The following is a 22,591-nucleotide window of genomic DNA, read 5'->3' on the forward strand; positions in this document are numbered from 1 at the left end:
TTGCTGTGTGTGTTATGTTATAATCCCGCTCCGAAATATAGCATGCGCGTGGGCAAATACACAATTCGATTTCACTAGCGTGTGTTCACGAATATGAATGGACTCGTCGATCATCGATAAATCATAAACGCGTCCCGTTTTTAAATGCAGAAAAAACAAACGATCCGCTGGAAAAAGAAACGCGCGCTTAAACAGCTGTTTCTTTACGTTCGGTAGTTCTATTTATGTCGAATGTGTTCCGATTCAATTTTTATTGAGAACCCTGGGGCGTTTAGATTCTTGTTGACACGAGTTAAATGGATCCGTAGTGTTTATAGGACGACTGGAAGGAAAAATCTACTTGCGTTTGGAGTAGGAATTGTAAACAGTAGGGTATAATTTCCTGGTAGAACTGAAACAGAAATGGTTCATTGTCGAAGAAATGAGTCGTAAACGTAAAAGAAAATTTATATTTAATACTACAATCATCAGATAAAATACTTCATAATTTTTTCTTTAATTACAATCACACTTATTATTAGAATTAATTTGATATTGGTATAGTAATTTCACTGTTCACAAATTCATGTATATTAACGTAAATGTTTCGAATTAATATCCGCTTGACAATAAACATTCATCCTACTCTGGATAGTGTGATAGACTCGTTCATTTTATCATTACATCATCTGTGTAATTAACCTAGCACAATTCTGTGGACAGAAGCAACGGTAATACTATTAACAATTCACGTAATAATCGTGTCTGCCATTGTCAACCTTTCAAGCAGTTGTCGCGACAACGAGTCGCGTGCATAAATATTCGCCGAATTTGCAAACTCGATTCCCTCGAAACAAAGCCACGTAAAAACGAAATAAAGGAGAACTTCGTGTTTTCGATTCATATTTTTCACGACGAATCATCTTTATTTCTGGAGTACCAAGAACAGCGATCCACCATATACGTATTTACAAATTATAAAAAAAAATTTGAGATTCTATACAAAATCTACAGATGCCATGTGAGCCGTTCACTACACAAATCAAATAACTCCACTTTTTGAAAAATTTTAAAGTTCACCTTATAATTTTCAATTCATTTTTAACATGAAAACCGTTATTGTGGTTTAAATATAAAAGCTAGATATATCGTGTCCCTGACTTTTTTCTAGATCTATTACTTCTCTATTACTAATTTCTATTACTAATTTCTATTACTAATTTCACGTATATCTAACCATTTGGTTAGCGTACCCCGACAAAGTAGCCGAGCAACGCTTTTCTTCCGACTTGATTTACAAATTTTGAGATTTCAAATTGAAAACGTATTTTTATCAAAATAAAACATAGCCTATGTTACTCCGGGATAGCGTATTTTTCTATTACTGAAAAAATTTTGAAAATTGGTTCAGTAGTTTTGGAAATTAGTCCGTTTAAACGGACAGATAGACAGACAGATAAATATTTTGCAAAAGCATGTTTGGGTTGGGTGTTAGCAAGGTGCGAAAAGCCACATGTAAGAGTAAAAAAATCATTATTTCGAAATCCCAGACAGACGCTTCAATTTTAATTATATATATAGATGACTTTCCTGAATAATATCGATTAACATAATGAAAGGAAAAAATTTGTTTGGTCATTGAATAATAAATAAATTATTTCAGAGGTCATTTTGATCTCGTTTCTCAACTTTTTGTTTTATGGAGTTAATCGATTTGTGCAACGAACGGCTCATATAGCAATCCTACGATTTCGCAATCTAATCAGCATAAATACTTCTAAAACAGGATCGAGTAATTGAGTTTATCTACACCTCATATGGGTATCCACTGCCAGATTATGTAATTTGGCAACAATCTAAATTCCTTGGGGGATTTCGTGCTTCGTTTCAGCCCCTAACATCAAGAACTGCTTTATATACTTTTTAAATATACATTGTATATTGTAAATGTTTTCTTAAATTAGATATGTCATCACTTTCGCGTAGATAAAAGGGTTCCTCCACGTCTATAAATAAGTAAATGAAATAAGTCTCGAGGTCGATAGAGACTCTCAAAAGACCTTCTATAGCCGGAGTAATTATCGACGAAAGAAGTGTTTCGACCGGTTGGACGCGAAAATGGATACTCATGGTGATAAGCGACTGAAGTTATTCAAGGTTTCGGTTAGATCAACGTCAGTCGAATGCGTCGTTGCGATTCCGTCCGCGTATCCGTCACCATTGCCATTTCCTCAGACGACGGCCTTCTTCGAAATGATTTCGCGCAATCATACTTTTGAATGCCAGCAATGTTTCATGATAAGTACGTACACTGCGGCTCAAAAGTCTTGGGACACCTGGTGTCTTCGAGGCAAGTAATCTTTAGCCTAGACTGTGAAAGTAAAAAACGAAATTGCCGTTTGTAATCATTGCATCCACCTTATAACATAAAATACCACATGAAGTAACATTCCTTTAAATTTCTCAATGACTGAATAACTTTTTTAAGTTTGTGTGACGTTTGCTATAATTTTTTTAGAGTTAGTGTACATGTAGGGTTCGTAGAAAGGTAGAAGCAGACGTATCATCGCGATAAATAAGAAATTAATACAGAAACATTTCTCGTTTCACAGCGATAAAAATCGTGTCGTAAAGATAATCGAGGAATTCGCGTTGACTGCAAGAATCGAAACGTTAGATGTCTGGACTCGTAAATGCAACACGAGCGATACACGGTTGGAGTGATAATCATTTTTATACAACTTTATTACGCGTTCCGTGACGATTGTGGTTTCAGACTTTATTAGAAATTCCTCTCAGCGGATGGTTAGCGCTGGTTTTCATCCGAGCCTCATTTCATAACCCATTGAGCGTCGCAGTTAAGTTTAATTGGAGGCATTATGAGTCAGCTAGGGTCATTAGCATATTCAAACACACCGTGATGCGCAGTTATTAGGAATCGACGATCACTCTGTTTCCATCTAACAATAAGCGTCATCGTTTCCTGAGAAAGAAATTATTTTTCACGGAAAAGAATTTCTTGATGAAGAGTTTCCCAAAATTCTGTTTCTTGTCTGTGGAAATAGTCAACTGCAAGCATTCTTCACATACACACACACGTGAATAAAATGCTGGTGTGTAATGAAGGCTCCTTGCGCGAGGTTCGCATGCTCGGATCAACTTGATCTTCGCTTATTTAATTATTAGCAAATTATCCACTTCCGTGATGGAGTCATTACGTCACCCATAAATTGGTGCATCTATTACGGAGCAGCGATTGGACGACGGTCGTTCTCGTGATTCGTCCAAGAATGCGTGGCACCTACGATCAATTGAATTTAATTGACGTACAGAGACGAATTCAGACGCAGGAGTGCGACCGTGTTTGCAACACGAATCGTTCTCCATGTGGACATGGGAATATAAATTTGTTAGGTTGCTTTTACTCGCATGCTCGGCACCACTTATTATAAAACACGTAGCACTAACTACAGATTATTTATTTACATTTGAATTCGTTTTCAAATTTCACAGGTAGACTCATCATAAAATTATTCTGTGCATGTGTTAATTTTGTACTTGGAATTCACTTAACCATATTGCTCGACACCTGCAAAGATTAGTAAAGGATGATACTCGGTATTTGATTATATTATTGATAAAGGATGACACTCTCGTCATTTACTGTACAAATTGCAGCAATTGTTAGCAAGTCCCTGAACATCCCACGAACGTAACAAGTCGTGCTCCGCATTCTTACTCACCCGTACATAACGCTTTACCAATGAGTTCCTAGAATTCATGTTCCTCAATTTGAGATGGACTCGTCAAATGTGAAATTGACACAGTTTTAAGGCAACGTTAAATTAGCGTGATATTCGAACCATCGAGCAAGTCGAACCTTGCATTGGTTTCTCGAACTTAAAATAAATTATAAAATTATCTTATATAATATAATAGCTTATATTTTTTTCCTAAAAATTATTTTATTTCACACTTTTTAGTGACAATCTATAACCAATAGGTTTCATGCAGTATCAATAGTTATGTAAAATATATCGTTGCAAATGGGATCATCAGGAATACATGTGGAACTAAATGGAAAGGATTCATCGCGATCGGTAAATTCCTTGCCGAGATACACCAGAGAATAGGAATTTTGCAGCAACATTCGTTTTAAACAATAAAAGTGTACATAAATTTTTGCAAATTCGAACATCAAGAAAACATCTTCTACTAAATGTGGAAAGTTCCATCTCGATCGGTAAATTTATCGCCGAGTTACATCAAAGAATAGGAATTTTGCAATAACAATAGTTAGAAAGAATAAAGAAATTGATAAATTTATCAAGCAAATGGGATCATCGCGAAAACCTGCCCGACAGCAAAATGTAAGGTGTATCATCGATTTCAGGCTGAACATACGTGAAATAGTACTCTTTTTGCAATAAAAGTGATATAAAGTGGTAAAAAATAAAACAAGGTCAAATTTTTTTTTATGGGACCAAGTGGCAATGATACCAGATGCAAGAGATTTCATCCCGATTGGTCAACCCATCTTGGCGTAATCGGCGAACATACATAAAAAAAAACATACATGTCGAATTAGGTAACCTCCTCCTTTTTGAAGTCGGTTAACAATTAATCGGACCCAGCCTATTGAAAATTACAGTGACACTTGGAAAGAAATGTACACATTGTTCTTGCGTGTTACATCTCCTATCACCAAATAATACAAACACATGCAGACGTTTAACAACCTTCCTTGATACAGACGACCAGATTCGACAATCGTAACGACGCGTCGTTTACGACTGACTTAATGGCCGCGGATTTTTAATGTCCAACGAAATCCATCCTTCGTTTCTCGGTGAACCGTGCCCCTTGAAATTCGTGCACGCACTTACTTACGCAAGGATTACTTTAATGTTTACGACCGTCGAGAAACGTGGCTTCTCCGCAAATTTCCCAGCTTTAATGGACCGCAGAGTAAGGAATCAAGGAATACAGAATCAAGACGAGCGGAAGTTACGTCTGTTGTCAGCGAAGTCGTTGCAATCATCGCATTTTATATTTCGAGCTCGAGTATTTGACACGCTTGACGTTTACCCTCGTTATTTTATTCAAATCTAAACGTTCGCGTGCAAACTCTGGATTTGACTTTAATAGTATCCAAACAGGAACAAAGACTGTTCCACACAGTCGGTTTGTAGATCCAACAAACAAAACGATTTAGATCCTTAACCCTTTGAGTGTCAAAGAGCGATATATCGCTGCTCGAAGCTGTAGGTGCTATAATTCATTAAAAAATCAATTTTGCTTTACGAAAATAATGTCAATATCTAATTCACATAGATTTATTTGTGCACTTCCATTTTATTTTAAATACCGTAATGTGTGTAATGTATAACGGCTGATAAGCTGGTGTCTTCTTTAGTCTGCTGTCCACACTTAGGTAATTACCCAACTGGCTGTAGCAAACTTTCCAGTATCTATGGAAATTTTCCAGGATTCATAAGATTATATTAAACCTATAACGTTTTATTATTATTTATTTAGTAATAAAGGAAGTCTAACATGTTTTTAGTGTCGTGTAAAAATGTCATGAACCTTAAAATAAAAATGACCGAAATATACATTTTTGTTTAAAATCGTCTGGCATTTTTCGCATATATATGGAAATTTCTTCTGGCACTCAAAGGGTTAATGTTATCTTCGTAAAGGTTTTCTTTTCTCCGGAAGCCAATCACTGATGTATTTGTTCCACGCCTTATTAGAAAATCTATCGATTTCTATACACATTGAATGAATTCCTATCAGTACCTGAGAATTTATTTAAAATAAATTCAAGAACCAACACCGCCAATATTCGATACAATCTAGTCGATGGGGAACGCGCACGTACGCACGCGGCCAGTCTCAATTTCGGGTCTTCCCAGCGCTTCCCCTCAAAAAAAGCCGATTTCTCTCCAACGCTGGAGTGCACCGTTTCGCAGGGAAAGAGCAGAAAAGAAACGTGCAACAAAAAGCTGAACGAGGCGGCGGTGGGGGGATGGGAATGGAGGAAAAAGGGTGAAAATAGAAGCTAAAGAAAAGAACACATTCGACAGCCGTAGCGCGCTAGTTTCTCACGAGGGTGGCGGTGGGAGCGCGCGCAAACCGGCGATGAAATAAAGGAGAAAGAAAAAGCGCACAATGTCGCAGCTCTTCCCAATTACTGCGATTAAACGGATTCCCTCGTGAGGGAAACTATTACGCTGCGAAAGCCAGCGGTCGCTCGTGCGACGACGGGAAAGAATGGCAACGAGAGAGACGCGGAAACTGGCGGAAAGAGGATAGGGACACGTAGACGGAGGGATGGGTGAAAAAATGGAGGAAAAAAAGAGAATCCCCGCCTCCTTTGGAGGAGTCGAGAGCTGGTAGGCGGAAGGAAAGGGAAAGATAGAAGGTGGAAAACGGGAGAAAGGGACGACGATGAGGATTTATGTAATTTGTGTATATGACTTGAATAACTGCCTACATAATATAACGCTGCTGGGCTGGAGTGCGCGCGAGCAGGCGACGCCCTTCATCATGGAGCTTTAATTAAAATTACGTACGTTTGCTGCTTGTAACGTGCGAGCCACCCTCTACCCCCATTTCTCTCTCGCTCTTAACCTGGGCTACCTTGCTCGTACCTCCTCAAACTTCCTCCACTTCCTCTCCTCGTTCTTCTCTCTCCCTCTCTGTTTAATATTTTTATGAGCTTTTCACGACTCCCGGGGGATGTACGTACACAGCCGTACACGTTCCTCGCCACCCTCTCGAGTTCACCTGTGCAGAGAGGATACACACAGCGTCTTTGAAAGGCGTTCATAGCCGCTGCTTAAAGTGGTACTTTTTTCTTCTCGCTCCCCGCCTCCTCCGTTCTTCCCTGCATTTTCTTTTCCTCCGTCTGTGGCGGGTCGCTCCCTCAACCCTCTCCACGTCTCCGTCCCCAAGGGGGGTGGCTGTTCGCGCACGTATCGTGAATTCTCATTTGTGAAAATTCGTATGAAAGACTTTCCATGGCGAGCCTCCACGCGAACACGGCTGCGGTATTTCCAAGGCGTCGATTGTAAAGGCGGTGAAAACGACGGATTGTCTTTAGTGTCGGCGTTACTGCGCCTGCCAAGGGCCCTCCCCAGCGACGGGGGCAGAGAGAGACGTCGAGCAAAGCTGCCAGACGATGAAAAGAGCGAAGAATGAGAGAACGGGACGAATGAGGTGGGGGATTATTTGCACCTTTCGAAGCGCGACGAGGCGAACGTTTAAAGTGCTTCGTGTTATCGCGCGATATCGTGGATAAATTATTTCTGGAGACGTGCTTTAACCATCTTTTCAATGTATTATCTTACTATTATTTATTTGCGAACGAAAGCACCATCCCTTTACGTCTGCATTTTATAGATTTAAACACAGTATGCGATGAGTGCTCTTTTTCTGCTGTATTAGGAAACCTTGGTATGTTGATAGATATGCAGTGAATGGGTTATAGTTTTTTTTGTTTTTGAAAGAATAATTTCTAGCATGACAACCACCGTATTGCTTGAATTTTAGTTTTTTAATTAAATATTAACATAGTCGGCAGCACGAATTTACGGGATGACCTAATACATAAACAAGAAATATTGAAAAAAGAAAATCATTTAAAAAATTTCAATTTATTTATGTGTGATATTTTTCGAAGCACGGTACCACACAAAGTACCACTTCGCAGGTCGTACATCAATATCTTGACTCTTTACGTCTTCCATTTCCTTTCCGCAGTTTTTCCGCAAATCCACGCTCGCCGTCCAAGGCGCGGATTTCGTATACAATTGGTTTTGGGCCGCGAGCCCCTTCTACATAAAATACAGTAACAGTTGTATTGGTAATATAAAGGAAAATTTATAGAAAAATTTCGAGTTTTTATAGTCAATGACCATTTTTTATTTTACACAACGAGTATATACGCCAACCGCACTTCAGTAGAGATTTAGTCCGACGTGTATACACGTCGAACACGCTTAAATGGCTAAACGCTCTGAAGTAACAACTGGAGAAACAGACGTCGCAGCAACCCGAGGACTAGAATCTGTAACATTTCGAAGGACATTATCGTGCTAGGTTCGAAGTACCAATCGACCTGTCGTCTGGCCTAATTCCCTCGGAAAATTCGCGTTCCACCGAGCAACGCGTTCTCCATCCTGACTGGTCGACAATTCCGGACGGTTTTAAACGCAAACACGTCGAGCCGGTATCCGGAATCAGCCAACGGATATCCATAATGGATATGCGGGCACGTACGAACGAATCCACGGATACGTTGAATATTCATCGCAGATTCGTCATTGTTCGATGCCTCCACGAGATTAGTTCCCGGAAGATAATCAAGACCGACTCTCGACACCGATGTCGTTAAGCAATTACGTTCGTCGTCGGCTTTTAAACGCGAAACCCCCCCCGCGCTCCGTTCGGTGGGAATATCATACGCGATATTATACGTCGAATTGACGCGGCGTTGGTTCGCCAAATAAAAAAAATAAAAAAAAAATAAATAAATAGAAAATAAAAAAAAATAGAGGGCGAAAACAAAATAGCGTATCGACGCGTTGGATATTCGAAATGTATCCGGTCGTGCGTTTCGCGCCGCGGTGGCGTAGGATTGCACGCAAATAAATACTGGATTCGGGTAAATAACGAACGCGGATAAAACGGTTGAGGGTCAAAGTACCATGAAAAAAAATCATTTGCGCGTGCACTTGTTGCGGGCGTTACACATGTGCCGTGATCGAGGAGAGCGAGCAAATACAAACGCGGTTCCGCGAACGGAGGGGGCGCGTCCGCGGTCGTTTCACGACGGAACAAACAAATTCGGATCAGCCAAGATTATTGCGGAATCGTTGTTTCCTGCTGACAACGACACGCTTTAACCTAGCTAAAAGAGGATTTATTGGGGCGAAATTTATGGGGCAGGGTGATCTTGTTGGAACAGTAAAACTCGTAACGACGGGTCGAATTTTTTGATCGTTTAACTCGTTATGTACCCGTGCCCTACTTGCAGAATGTTATATGTTTAAATAACATCTTGAAGAAACATAATGCTTCATTGATTTTATTCGCAGATACACACATACACAAGAATTGTACATACAAGTCTATAAACATTAATAGTACGACTTTCCCCACAGTACACAGTCAAAACCTGCCACACGTCTTAAAACATATTTTCACATAAGAAGAATTTGTCTTGAATACAATACCTTCAACATACTTCAATACAACAGCTTCGTGGAAGAGAAACGCCACCTTCCTCGGTTACTTGAAACTCGCCCGACTCGATTCGGTTGTAAATAATCGAAGAATGCTGAACCTGCTCACCGAGGAAACATTTTACATTGCCACTGACGTCACCGTGTAATCGACATGTTATGATTTCGACAGGTTTGTTAAAAGGATCCATGACGGCCGAACGACCGCGTACGCTGCGTCGTTTGCGGAACGTTTACGGGCCGGCTGCATGCGGAATGGGAACCGGGGGCGAGGTTGGAGGCGGAGAACGTATCGATGACGGAGAGGTCCCGTTTCGATTATCCGATCGCGATCGTGAAAGGGACGAGAAGTCCCTTAGTATAATGAGCCCCTTCGACGAGCAGGAGGAATGGGCAAAGATTTCCGAGATCATGGCGTCCATCGGGACAGGCCTCGTCAGGGAGTCCGTTTTCGTCACCGAGCTCGAGAAGGAGTTCCAAACGAGACTAGGTACCTTGCAGCTTTAGTCCAATACCCCCGCGAACATCTCTAATCAATGAAAAAAGAAAGAAGCTTCTTCCTCACTCTGTATACTTCTTTAACATTCACGTCTTTGTACATTTCATTATTCATTCAGATCCATTGTAGAATCCATTACATCATTACTCGATGTAAAATAAAATCGCATGATTATCAAAGGGTTGAGTCGCTAATTCATTTCTGAAGATACTAACAAAAAAGGAAGAACATTCTAACAAAGATTTCGTTAACACTTGGGATCGACGTTACCGTGCGATACTCGCCACTAACCCCTGAACTCGCGCGAATCGCGTCTAACTCTGTCCACAAAAACGAGCAAACGGCGAGGCATGATATCGAAGATGTTTCCAATGCATTAAACTTGCGGTTCTGTCTGATTTGTACGCAGGTCTGAGTTCGGACACCAGCAGCAGCCCCATTGTCTCCACTTCCGTCGGTCAGTGGCTGTCAACGTTGGGTTTGGCGGATTACGAGACTCTCTTCGTCAACTCTGGCTTCGACGATCTGGACTTCATCGTGAGTATCTCACCCCCAACATTTTTCAAATTAACCCTTTGCACCCCTAAAGCCACGTGTACTGCCCAGGCACATAAAGGCATTCTACTTCTACGGCACGTGTTACTGCCCACAATTTATCATTAAATTTTACTAAGTTACAAGTGTCTACATTCAATTAGTTATAAGATCAATATTCTTAAGCAATAGCGTTAAAGAATACGTTAGTTTTCCATTATTTGTTTCAAAGAATTTCATATAAATAATCAAATGAAGGACAATATTTCCACTAAACTATTATTATTTGTGTATGATTATGTTTAATAAAAATGTAAACTTCTAAGAAAAATGATTTTAGAGTTGGCTACCTACATAAAGCCAAATTGCTTGGAGTGCAAAGGGTTAATTTATCCATTCGAAGTTGTCCCACGTATTTCATTAAGCTCTCGCAAAAATTCTGAAACCGTTCGCAAGTCAGAATCACCAGACTTCCATCTGGTTCAAAATCTCAAAGGAACATCACCTGTTCGCAGAACGGAGTACTAGACGAGGCCGACCTAAAGGACATGGAGATCAGCAGCGACCAGGAGCGCGCCGTGATCATGGACGCCGTAGGTCTACTGAATAAACGCGTGGAGAAACGATCCAGTAGCACTGGGCAATCGGTGGACGAGTGGTTGAAGAGCATTCACCTGGAGAATTACGCGGAGACGTTCAGGAAACACTTGTACACGGACATGGATCGTGTGAGACGCGTGTGGGAGGACGAACTGGCGACCGTGTTGGAAATCCAAAAACCAGCGCACAGAAAGAGGATCCTCGCGTCGCTCAACAGCTCCAACGCTCGTGCACAGAATCGCAATTGTGCTGGGCCCAACCTGGAGGACCTCAACAAGGACCTGAACACCTTGGTGAGTGAATTCTTTCATTCGTGATGAATATAAATCGTTGGTTGATGTTTCCTGACAATTACATTCATTTACATTATAAGACTCTGTAAAACTCTTGGAAAGAGCAAGGATCAAAATTGACTCGTGAGATTGCTGAATTCGGATTTCAACCTACTTCCTAATCAACCCGTCTAATACCTCTCCAACCCACCAAATATAAGAATCCAAACACGATCTTCATGATATTTCAACCAACACCACAACATCAAATACATCTTAGCAAAAGGGGCTGCACATGCGTACCCAAACCGAAACGACGAAACCACATCGACTGTAAAGTGTTAACGACGTACGTCACGATGCTCTCCCCGTCGATTCTCTCACCTGGGAAGTGCAGGGGGCGCGTTACATCGCGAAGATCGCGTTTGAAGTGGGCAACGAAAACGTGGAGTGTTCCAGATAGGGTGTGGGCGGTGGTGGGCGGACGCAGCAACAATTCTGTTAAGAATTACCGTGAACGGTTGAACGGGGTGTCTGACAAGGGCCCGTAACACTTGGGCAAAAGAGGGCGAAACGAGCGTCGAGGGTGGCTGGCGACACGGCAAGGCTCGATCGCTTCCGACGGCTTTCAGCCGATCGCGTCATAATGTAAATATCGTGGCTAATTGGAGAGCCGTTATTGTAACGTGTGCATCAGCTTACCTGTCCGACGCGCCGTACAGTGCACGGCCTGTACGTCGAGGGGGTTGATGGGGGGCAACACTCGAGGAAGCTTTCAGCCTGATCGCTCGAGCGGACGCTAATGGTTTTTGTTCGGGCGCCTCGAGCGCGATACGTGCATCCGTTAACGAGCTACTCCGCTACCTCGTTCCGCTCGTCTTTTCGGCGCTTCTCCCTTAATTAGCTAATTAAATTCGATTAATGGCCGCCAGGTCGACGCGCACACGTCCAAATCGCTCTTTTTGTTCCTCCGTTTCTCTGGTCCTTACGTCTATTCTTTTCCTTTAATCGAATTTCACGACTCGTGGTCCGAATATCGCGCCACCCCCTCGGGCCACCCGGTTTTCGTCTGCGGATCGAGAACGAAACGCACTGTTACCGCGATACGGAAACGTACGTCTTTAGAAATACGTGGACGAGTGTTTATGAAGATTTTTGAACCAAGAAGGCACTACAATATAACTTAATGCTCTGACGCTCTCCAAATGAAAAATATAATATTATTCTTCCACGATTTCCTACAATACGATGCAAGAATAACTATCTTTTCCTACAGCAGACCCCGCAGATCAAACTCATTATTGATTACTAAACACGTTTCCTCTTTCAATCATCGAATTTTCCCCATTGGAAATTATTGTCCCTCTTTTTTTTCCAACATTGTCTCTTTGTTTTTTACGCGTGCACGTTCCCAGGGAGTTCGCGGCGCGACACAAATTATACAGGGAAGCCAGATGTAACAAACGATTCGCGGCGTGTAATCCGAATTCGAGGGATACGCTCGCGTGGTTTGTATCCGGTTTGATCGTAATTCCCCAACCACTGCGAAACAGGCGCGTGTTTCTGCCGGAGAGATTGCAAAAAGTTTCCTTTTTTCAAGCCGTGCAAACGGGTGGCAATTCGAAACGCGACGCTTTTACGTGTGTAATTGTACGTCGTGTAACGCGAGCCGGATTTTCGAGCGTGGCTTTGCAACGCTTCGTGAAAATTTTCCTCGGGTACCGGGCTTTTCTCCTCTTTTTTCCCCTCTGTTCCCGTTTTGTTCATCGACGCATCCAGAGGCTCCGTGAGGCGAAACTGGTACAACGTAACGTCATCTGGTTCACCGAAATGGTAGAATATAAAAAAAATGTTTCTTTCTGTAGGTTCGTTCGCGAGTCCATCGGATGTATTTTGCATATGAAAGAGAAATCGATACCTGCCCTTTTTTCCCTGTACACGGACTATTCGCTAGAGAAGGGAAAACCTGCTGTTATTTTTAAGAACTAGGATTTTTAAGACTAGAATCGCGACACTTTAGAGGGCGAGTTTTAGCCTTTTGCAATTGAATGTTTCTTCTGAGGGGACATCGTAAGTCCGTTTCCACGAGAACCAGGCACCTCCCTTGTAGCTTAGGTGAGCGAGTGTTTTTAGTGGGTAAGCCTTTGGTGGCGGACGCGGAGCTATTGCTCGGTGACCTCCGCCCGAGGAGAGCCTTGCATAACCCGGGGACTCCCCAGAGAATCCGGGTATGCATAAAGCAATTCCATTCGATAAAAAAAAAAAAGGATAAACTTATGGGAGCGTAAAATTTGTAAAAGTGTATGATTCCTTGACGGTTTCTTTTTTAGAAGACGGTTTCTTGTCTCCTTGGTTTAGTACCAGCTACGGATCCTTGATGGTGTCCCTACTAATCAAAATCTAAACATCTTATTACAAGTTCGCAGCCATTAGCTCGCTATTACGCACGACCAAGGATTGTTCGGCTTCAAGGAAGCCTAAGATTGCAACTTAAAAGATAGAAACTATCAATGCATATCTCTGACTGTTTCACATATCACATATTTGAAGAGTATAAAGTTTTCATTTTTGACATAAATATGTTTCTCAACGTCTAAAGATTCATATAAGCTCAAGTATCGTTACAGTAAATTACATGTTTTATAAGTTGAATTCCCGTTTGCACATTCTGTAACGAAATGGCTCCGAGTGCAAAGGGTTAAATATTACCCTGTACTGCTCTGTCCAACGGATCCTGTCCTATCGTTTTCGCAGAAGACGAACATTCAGCAGCTGAAGGAGGAGATAAGAGAAAAACTGCCTGAGACAACGACGGAGGTTACTGTCGTGCCGCCACCGATAGTTGGAACGAATTCGACTAGTACTGGCACGGGAACGTTAAGGCATCGCAAAAACAGACCAGCCCCTCAGCCACCACAGCGACCCAGTTCGCATAATGGGGCGATATCAGCCCCGGAACAGCTGGAGATCAGGGCGCCGTCGGAGTTGCTGTTTGGCGTTCCGTCCACCCTGAAGACGCAATGGAGGCACCAGCCAAGAGCTCTAGTCACGGGATGCGTTACGTACGTCGCCAACGTAAGTCTAATTGATCCGTATTCTTTCTTTTGCTTCTTGGCTCCTTACCCGTGGCTTCCTGTCGCAAAGTCCTCTGCCAAATATTCTTCACGTCTTTAACTGGCGAACAGTCAGTCGCTGGCATATTCTTTATGCCAATTTCTGGGGTCCAGGAAATTGAGAATCGATTGCGCGTTAGTAATGCAGTACTAGGTGATTCTATGAGAGTAAGGGTAGCTATGGTATTTCTTTTACTCTCTTTGTCTTATAGAATAATCACCAAATGTAATTTTGATGGTCGTAATGGAATATCACAAACGAGTCACTTTAACCCTGATAATAAGCAATTTCAGGGAATTTATATTGTTACTATAATGAAACATTAGCTTTTAGCTGCACAAGTTTAGTTTGATACGTCAAATAGAAACCCGTTAATCGTAGCCACGGAAACGAGAGTATTCCATGTCGGCGCAGTAATTGTACTCCGTAATTCTGCCCTCGCTCTAATGTATTACACGGTTCTTGAATAACGAGTGCGTCGTGATGTCAGCCAGATAGTCGTGACAGAGCTCCAAGGTGAAGGCTATTATCATAATCGTAGCGTGGGTGTAACTAATAACACAATTCATACAGAATATTATCTCCCTTGTAACACGCCCAAGAAACATTCAACGTTTCCTTCCTCGGTGGAATTACGTTGTCGAGTTTAATAATTGCATACTTCCGCGAGTATACGAGCTGTAAAAACAACAAGTTTCCAATATGTAGTTTACGATAGCAACTCTTTCTTCCAATTTGTTTTGCTAGTTTGCATCGTGATTCTAGAGACAGAGTATTTTTTCTGTTTTAAAATCGAGCAGTATCTGGGCTCAACCGTTGTGAAGGAGTTACGTGGCACAGAATCAACCAAGATGTCGATACAGAAGCTGAAGAAAACCTGCCGCGAGCCTAGAGTCACTCCTGACATCACACTGGCGATTTCTTATCGTGGCGTTCGCTTCCTGAACACAGTAACGAATGTAAGATACTCTCATGAATCGAAGTTGCCAAACATTCGTCATCGTTGATCCTTTATGGCACCGTTGCACTCGCATAAGGTCACTTCGTGCTTTGAAAGACGCGATTATGCCCGTTCCTTTTCTCGTGAAACGTCTAATTAGTGCACACGGCAGTGTTATAAAGGATAAACATCGATACTTAGCAAGCTTACCTACAATACGTTTGTATTGGATATTATGATTGATAGGAGCCAATTTGCGAACACGAAATTCGCAACATCCACTGCGCTTGTCAGGACGCCGACGATCTTACCCATTTTGCGTACATCACTAAGGACCATGCCAGCAGTACGCATTTCTGTCACGTCTTTTGCGTGCCAACTATGGTGAGTCCATTTTTATATGAAAACAATATTTTTTTCAAATATTGAAGCTGCATAGTTACATCAGTGGACAGAAATAAGATCGTCAACATTGGCCAACGCAATTTCCATATGAGTAGACTGCGGATCTTTATGCAAAATAAAATCTTTGCAGAGATACAGCCAGTCGGGGTATTTTACTCTGCAAATATTCTAATATGAACTTTGCTTCTATGAATTTTGCAGTTTCTTGCATAATTAAATTCCCTATAAATCCGCAGTCTACATATGAGCCGTTCATTGCACAAATCGATTAACTCGTTTTTTAAAATTCCGTTTATAATATAAATTCAAATAAATATTGTAGAATGCATAAATACAGATGTAGCTTTCATCTAGCGGTATATAAAATTAATACGAAAGAATAACCAAAAAATAATCGTCAGTAATGTTACAATTTTTATGTGAGTGGTGGAGTTAATCGATTTTTGGAGTATCAGAATCTTATAAAGGATATTCCAAAACTCCTGAAGTCTCTTTCGGAAAACCCTTCGGTTCTTCTGTGTATCATTCCTTCAACCACAGACAGCATTCCCCGTCTGCATAAGTGTACGAAGCGAGAGTCTCCTGTTCCAGGACCAAGCAACCGAGGTGATCCTGACTCTGGGCCAAGCGTTCGAAGTTGCCTATCAGATGGCCCTCCGAGACAAGCCAGGTCACACGGTTCGATCTCAGTCCGCCAATCAATTAACAGCGTTCACCACGAAATCAGCCGCGACAGCGAAGATGTCCGTGTCGCCTGATTCCGCGCCAGACGTCACTCGCGATCACGATCACCCTCCAGTGCCCGTTCCAAGCTTGTACTCGACGTGTTCCAACGCCAAACCGAAGCCACGGTCCAAGTCGTCTGCTCCAATTCCCGTGGTTCAACCCGTGGTCCTCAGTCTTCCTTTGGACGCGAACTCCAACTCCAGTTCCAGCTCCAGCACCGCGAACTGCGCGGGCCCGAATACGGTCACCAGCCCTAGCGTAAACTCCGTCAACAGTTCGAACTCCAACACCAGCACCAACCAAACAGCCAAGCCTCTGGTAACACACGGTCGTTCCCATTCCGTCAACGACATCAAGCTGAACGGTAACCAGCTGAAGCTGGCCCCAGTGCCCGTCGACGACATTGGCATTGGCGTGAAGGACATGAAGCCAGGCTCCAGAGCACCCATCGCTTTATCAGAGGAACTCTAGGTCCTAGGATTTCGTGAGATCCGTGGAAATCACCTGGTCGTCTAGGGAAAGGGTGCGACTAGTTCCCCGAGGTCACGAGGCGCGATCATTGCGACGTCTAAGTCGCAGTTGGCTTAGACGATCGTCCTCCAACTCCTGAACGAAGGTGATCTTCGTTCGAGGCGGAGCTACGCTTCGAGGATCTCGAAAATGTACATCGGAAGGGTCGACGACTCGTGGACGTTGTTTTTTGGAATGTTCTTACCTTGGGAACGCGACTGAGGTGTTTGAGCGCCGTTGGGTCGTGTTAATGGTAGCGAATTGTAGATCAAGGTAGTCTCCGAACGAAGGTAGCACCAAACGTTAATCGCGAAGGTAAGATTCGAGAAGGATTTTCTAACGATTCCTTTTCTAAACGTGGGTATTTTCGTTGGGATTTGCTCTCATGGGAGTCGAATTGGACTCGGGCATTGCTTTCGAAGTGACCAATCGCGAGTTAGGGTTGATCCTCGTTAATGTGACGCGATAGGGGGCACCTTGTGTCTTTTTATCTCTCTAAACTTTTGTAGTAGCGTTATACACGGTAGCGTTGGCGTGCCGCGTTTGTACGATTACTTTTAACCGGGGCGAGTCACGGAGGGGCCTCGCGACTGCTCAGGTAAGTGAACAACACCGTTATTAATTCGCCAAAATCACCGCACTTCCGGGCCCGTGTCCGCGTGACCAAACACCGGCGTTGTGATTCTCCGTGTCGTGGGCATTAAATAAAACCGACAAGACTCATCTGGGAGGCGAACGACCGCTCACCTTTTACACGTTCTACGCGCGTGCGCGCGCAGCGAGAGGGACGGATATCCGGGAACAACGAAATCTGAACGAACTTTGATATTTAAATACAATTATGGAATTTCGTTTGTCTTCGCCACTCTGTCTGTTTTTTATCGTACCAAGAAATGTCTGAGAAAATTGTTTCTTGTAGACAAGTGTTGCGATTGACGTTCCTTCCTCGTGAAGGTCATTTTTCATTAGATTTCAAGGATGCTTTTTGAAAGCGAATGCGTTTTTATTGTCGTAAACCTGGTCAAGACAAACGAAGCATCCAGTACTTGTTAACTGCTCGCGCGACCATTCTCGCCGCGCGTGTCGCGATCATCACGAACAGTATTATTCGTCTAAAATAGAGCTCCTCGACACCGTAGATATTTTCTAGATTTACGCACGACGTTTTGTCTACACGGGAAACAGTGACGATAACGTTACATCGATGTCTCGCCTAAAGTAATTACAAGAATGGAAAAAAAAGAAACTAGAAAAGTAACAAAAAAAAAATAAAAATGAAAGAAATTCGCCAGAAGACTCAAAGACGGGATCTCTCCCTCGTGCAGCTCGCTGCAGTCAATCACACAAATAAGAAACACACATTCCCCCGCGTAAGAAAAACGAACATACACAGAGGGCGAGCCGATGGATTCCAGAATGCTCAATTTTGCTCCCGAATAAATAATTCTTAACGACTGATGAGACTCTGAGGCTGAATTGTTTTCTCCGCGGCCGTGGACGCCGAATAATGGCGTGATCCACGGTAGAATTCGTTTTTTCCACGATCGATTCCACCCTCGTTCGAGTCGTCACCGTTTTTTCGACGTTTCATCATCACCACCCCCCCCCCCCCCCCAAGACTGACAAGCCCTTATCTCGTTTTTTTTGTATTCCACGTTTAAGCGTTACGTATAGAAACATACACAGGTATATAGTACCGAACAGACTCGTACACACACTCACACGTTGTATTATTACAAGAAGAAAAATCGAAACGGAGAGAAGCTCCGTAGCTAGCGTATTTATTCGAGTGTTAATTCGACGAACCTCGCGATTAGGAAACGAAACTATACCACGAAGCGGTACCAAATATCTATCTAATATAATATATATTTAAATACTCTATGGAGTCTGCTCGATGGCTCCCCCTAAGTGTAAGGACTCGAGAGGACCTCGAGAGAACGAAATAAGATAGTGTAGTTCGACCTGATCCAAGATGGCACTGGGTGTCGTAGTAATATCGTTGAACAACGCGTAACATCGTAGCTCCGTTCTTCGATGATGGGGCAGGCCTAACCGCGTAGATATCGAACCGTAGCGATACTCGAGTAATCGTTCGTTTGCTAACGTCGAAGGGGATGAAGAAGATGGAAGAAGCCGTAGAAAGGTGTTGGTGCCATTCGATACGGTACTCTGTGCACACACACGCGCGATAGTGATCTGTAGCGAAACCAAAGATTGCATGTATGTATATAGTATGCCACGATATTAATCGAGATGGTAGTAAGGGAACAGGGGGGAGGATAAGGGTGGAGGCGACAGTCTCCACCGTTGGCGATACAGAGAGCAGAAGAGACAGGTAGACGAGTGGAGCACGAGATACTGCCAAATAGCACACCAACGTCACCCTGCGTGGCTATACGTACAGTGGATGTAGAAAGAATTCGTACACCGATCAGTTTCCAAAAAGACTATGTGGAATTATAATTTATTAACTTTTGTTTATAAACAATGATATTCTACATCTTCTTGGAAATCTCTAGAATCGATACAGTACAAAAAAAAATCAGTTATTCATATAAGTTGCGAAATTAATAAGAGAGAAACAATAAATCGATAGAAATATAGAAGCAATAAGTATTCGTACAATTGTTAAAGTAAAACTTCGTAAAAAAAACGAAATTTACATTACTTTATAAATACTTAAATACTTCGTGGGATTTTCTTTTGATTTTATAATTGCTGCAACTCTTCTAGGCATTAAATTATGTCGATGTAATATATGTCGATATTATTCGGGGTGGGATCTTCCTCCATTCCTTTATTCGAGCATTTTTTAAGACATCTTTACTGGAAATTTGATGTTTTCTAATTCGTACGAAGCAATAAATTGATGTGTTTATGTTACAAATTTTACTGTAAATGGTTCGCCATAAGAACCGTACGAATATTTATTGCTTCTATATTTTTGCCGATTTGTCGTATTTTCTTGTTAATTTCGCAAAGTATATAAACTAGTAATTGTTGTTTAGACTACATCTATTCTAGAGATTTCCGAGAATATATAGAATATCATTGTTTATAGAAAAGAAGTTAATAAATTACAATTTCAAATAACAATTTTTTGGGAAATTGATCGATGTACGAATACATTCTACACCCACTGAACACACTTTGTATTTATCACGTTTACAAACAGTAGAGGTAGTCATGTATACAGAATTAAGCGTTTAGGGTGTACCATAAATGGCGGACGTGGTTCGCAGACATCGTGATACAGTAATTTCGGGGCGTAATTAAATGTGTATCCTCTACGCACCGGTGGGTACTCGCGTAACGCAGCTATCGTAGAAACTGTAGTTTGACAGTAGGCAGCATGTTTTCTTCGATGTGTCGGTAAGTATGAGCTAAGGAAATTATTCGTTCAGCGACGTATAAGCGGTCCGGAGGAGGATGGTTGCAATAGAGCAGAAAGGCTTGCTTGTGGTTGGCTCTTGTTGGTACCGAATTGGTCTGGTCGATCGAGAATCGATTGCGAGGGTATCGTTTGGTTGGTCGTTTATATATTAGTGGAATCGAAATTGCAGCGATGGTAAAAGTGTTTGAGATGCGATGGCGTTATCGATTTACAAGAGTGAGAACGATGTAGGAATTTGACTGGGACTTTTAATGCTCCGGAATGTCGAGTGCTTTTGCATCTTGATACTTGTAGTACTTGGGTACTATAGTTTTTCTAGTGTTTCGGTATTTTATTAGTACCACAGCCACGTGATCTGAACGCAATTTAAAATGTCAAAATTGGGTCCGTGACACAACTTGCCAGACCAACGTCCAATCTTCATTGAAGAATCATACGCGAAATTACATACGTGTTCACTAAGACATAACAAAAATATACATCGTACAATTTCTAGCATGAATGTGTCAAACATTCATTCACATTTTCTTTGACTGCATCTTTTTTTTCTTAAACAAACAGTGCGCAGGATGGTTTTAAAAATTCAAACGAGTTTCACTTGCTGGTTGTAGCTTGCATTTTCTAGAACCACCCCGCACGCTTAAAAGAAACGAATCGATGAATTGTTCTCATTGCTCGAGCTCACGACTCGACAGCAACAACCATTTCGTCCATCAACGAACAATACGAGTTGCAGCCGATGCAATCTCGAAAGTGCCAACAATGGAGCCCGTTTTATACTCGGTGCACTCGTTCGATCCGATTTTAGGATCCGCGTAGCCGGAAAGCATTATTATCTGTAAATATACCGAGCAGTCGATAGCTTAATCTCATTCCGAGCATTATAAACTAACTTCCAAAAGCGTCGAAACGTTTTTCGTTTGTTCGATCGAGGCGATATCGACAAGGAAATTGTCGCGCGAAGAGTAATTTATTTCCATTTCTGTTTGCAATATTCCGCAATACGAAAGAGGCATCTATGTAGCAGTAACATTTAAGTATTTATATAAACAATTGCCGAGTAAACGTTAGCTGTATACACGTACGATAATACTGTAGATTAGTCTGAGTGATATCGAAAATTGGTTTTCGTCACTCAGACCTGCCAATCGCGCAAAGAAATTTACTCGCGGACCAAGCGACGACAAAGAATTACTAATCGAAAAGAAGAGATTACAGTAGTTCGTAAATCGGGTATGTAGACGTTGTGCACGAAGTCTTCGTACCAACGTGCTTTGTTTCTCGTGAGTAGTAGCGACGATAACGATACTCGTGTCGATATGTGGAATACGAGTGGTGCGAGAAGGTGTATATGTAAATAGGTGTATGGTAAAATTAGAGTGTTCTGCAGCGATCACCGTGAATCAGTTCAGTGGCAACGATACCAAAGAAACGGTCGAAGCAACTTCCTAATTGTATATTAGACAACTATGTGTGATTAAAGTGACATTACTGATTACTCCTGTGGTGGCTTTTCTGCGTTGTTGATTTATGCGAATCATCTGACGTGAGATCCTCGAGGCTTTCTCATTCTGTTTTTATCTATGCACTTTACTTCTGAAAATGGGAGTGTCCGTTGCTGGACAAATGGCCATTCAAGCTTTTGCTCCTTTTAAGTCGATTCTTTCCTGAAGAATATAAACTGAGACTTTTGGGTAGATATGCGTCATATTTCACGTCTTTAAAAATTCTTTAGTTTGTTGGCCTGATGAATTGATCCTGAACATAACAGAAGACGTCAAGTATTACCGTGTAGCTTAGTTTTATTTATTATTTCATAGATTTTCGATTGCACGTTTCAACTTCCCCTGCCGTCACAGCTTTCCTGAAGAATATAAACTGAGAGTTTTAGGTAGATGTACGTCATACTTCACGTCTTCCAAAATTCTTTAGTTCTTTGGCCTGATGAATTAATTCTTAACCTAGTAAAAGACGTCAAGTATTAGCGTGTATGTTAGTTGTATTTATTATTTCATAGATTTTCGATTGCACGTTTCAACTTTCCCTGCCGTCACAGATTTCGAAACTTGGAGGTTCGCGAGGCTCGTACAATTCTCAAGCGTGTTCAGCAGAGTGAAATCTCGCGCTCGTCCTGATTACGCGTGCGTTTCGCCGGGAAATGCGATGTCATTAACGCGACGCTTATCTCAAATCCCATCAATTTGCGAGGTGAATTCGCGTGATCGTCCCCCCGCTTCGGTTTAGATGTTTGCGCGACGAGAAAAACGCAGCTTTCGCGTGTCTCGTTAACATTTCTCGCTTAGAGATTCCTCGACTTAATTATGCAAACATCGTCGAGTTTCAGATTTATATTCGTGATATTAT

At 42.0% G+C, this 22,591-nt stretch overlaps 1 protein-coding gene across 3 annotated transcripts in view; it reads left to right on the top strand.

The window, feature by feature from the left end:
- Positions 1-21,725, top strand: part of LOC128875373 (ankyrin repeat and SAM domain-containing protein 1A-like) — a 69,560-nt gene extending 47,835 nt beyond the window's left edge. For 2 of the 3 annotated variants that reach the window (XM_054120894.1, XM_054120895.1), the window contains 7 exons: positions 9,403-9,720; positions 10,139-10,266; positions 10,779-11,156; positions 13,890-14,210; positions 15,050-15,208; positions 15,436-15,573; positions 16,186-21,725. In XM_054120894.1, coding sequence (XP_053976869.1) covers positions 9,403-9,720; positions 10,139-10,266; positions 10,779-11,156; positions 13,890-14,210; positions 15,050-15,208; positions 15,436-15,573; positions 16,186-16,791 — 2,048 coding nt within the window. In that variant the 3' untranslated portion in view covers positions 16,792-21,725. The remainder of the gene's footprint in view (positions 1-9,402; positions 9,721-10,138; positions 10,267-10,778; positions 11,157-13,889; positions 14,211-15,049; positions 15,209-15,435; positions 15,574-16,185) is intronic. The other variant, XM_054120896.1, reaches the window with a different exon arrangement.
- Positions 21,726-22,591: the final 866 nt, after the last annotated feature.

Source organism: Hylaeus volcanicus, chromosome 4 (assembly GCF_026283585.1).
Source record: "Hylaeus volcanicus isolate JK05 chromosome 4, UHH_iyHylVolc1.0_haploid, whole genome shotgun sequence".
NCBI classification, from domain to species: Eukaryota; Metazoa; Arthropoda; class Insecta; order Hymenoptera; family Colletidae; genus Hylaeus; species Hylaeus volcanicus.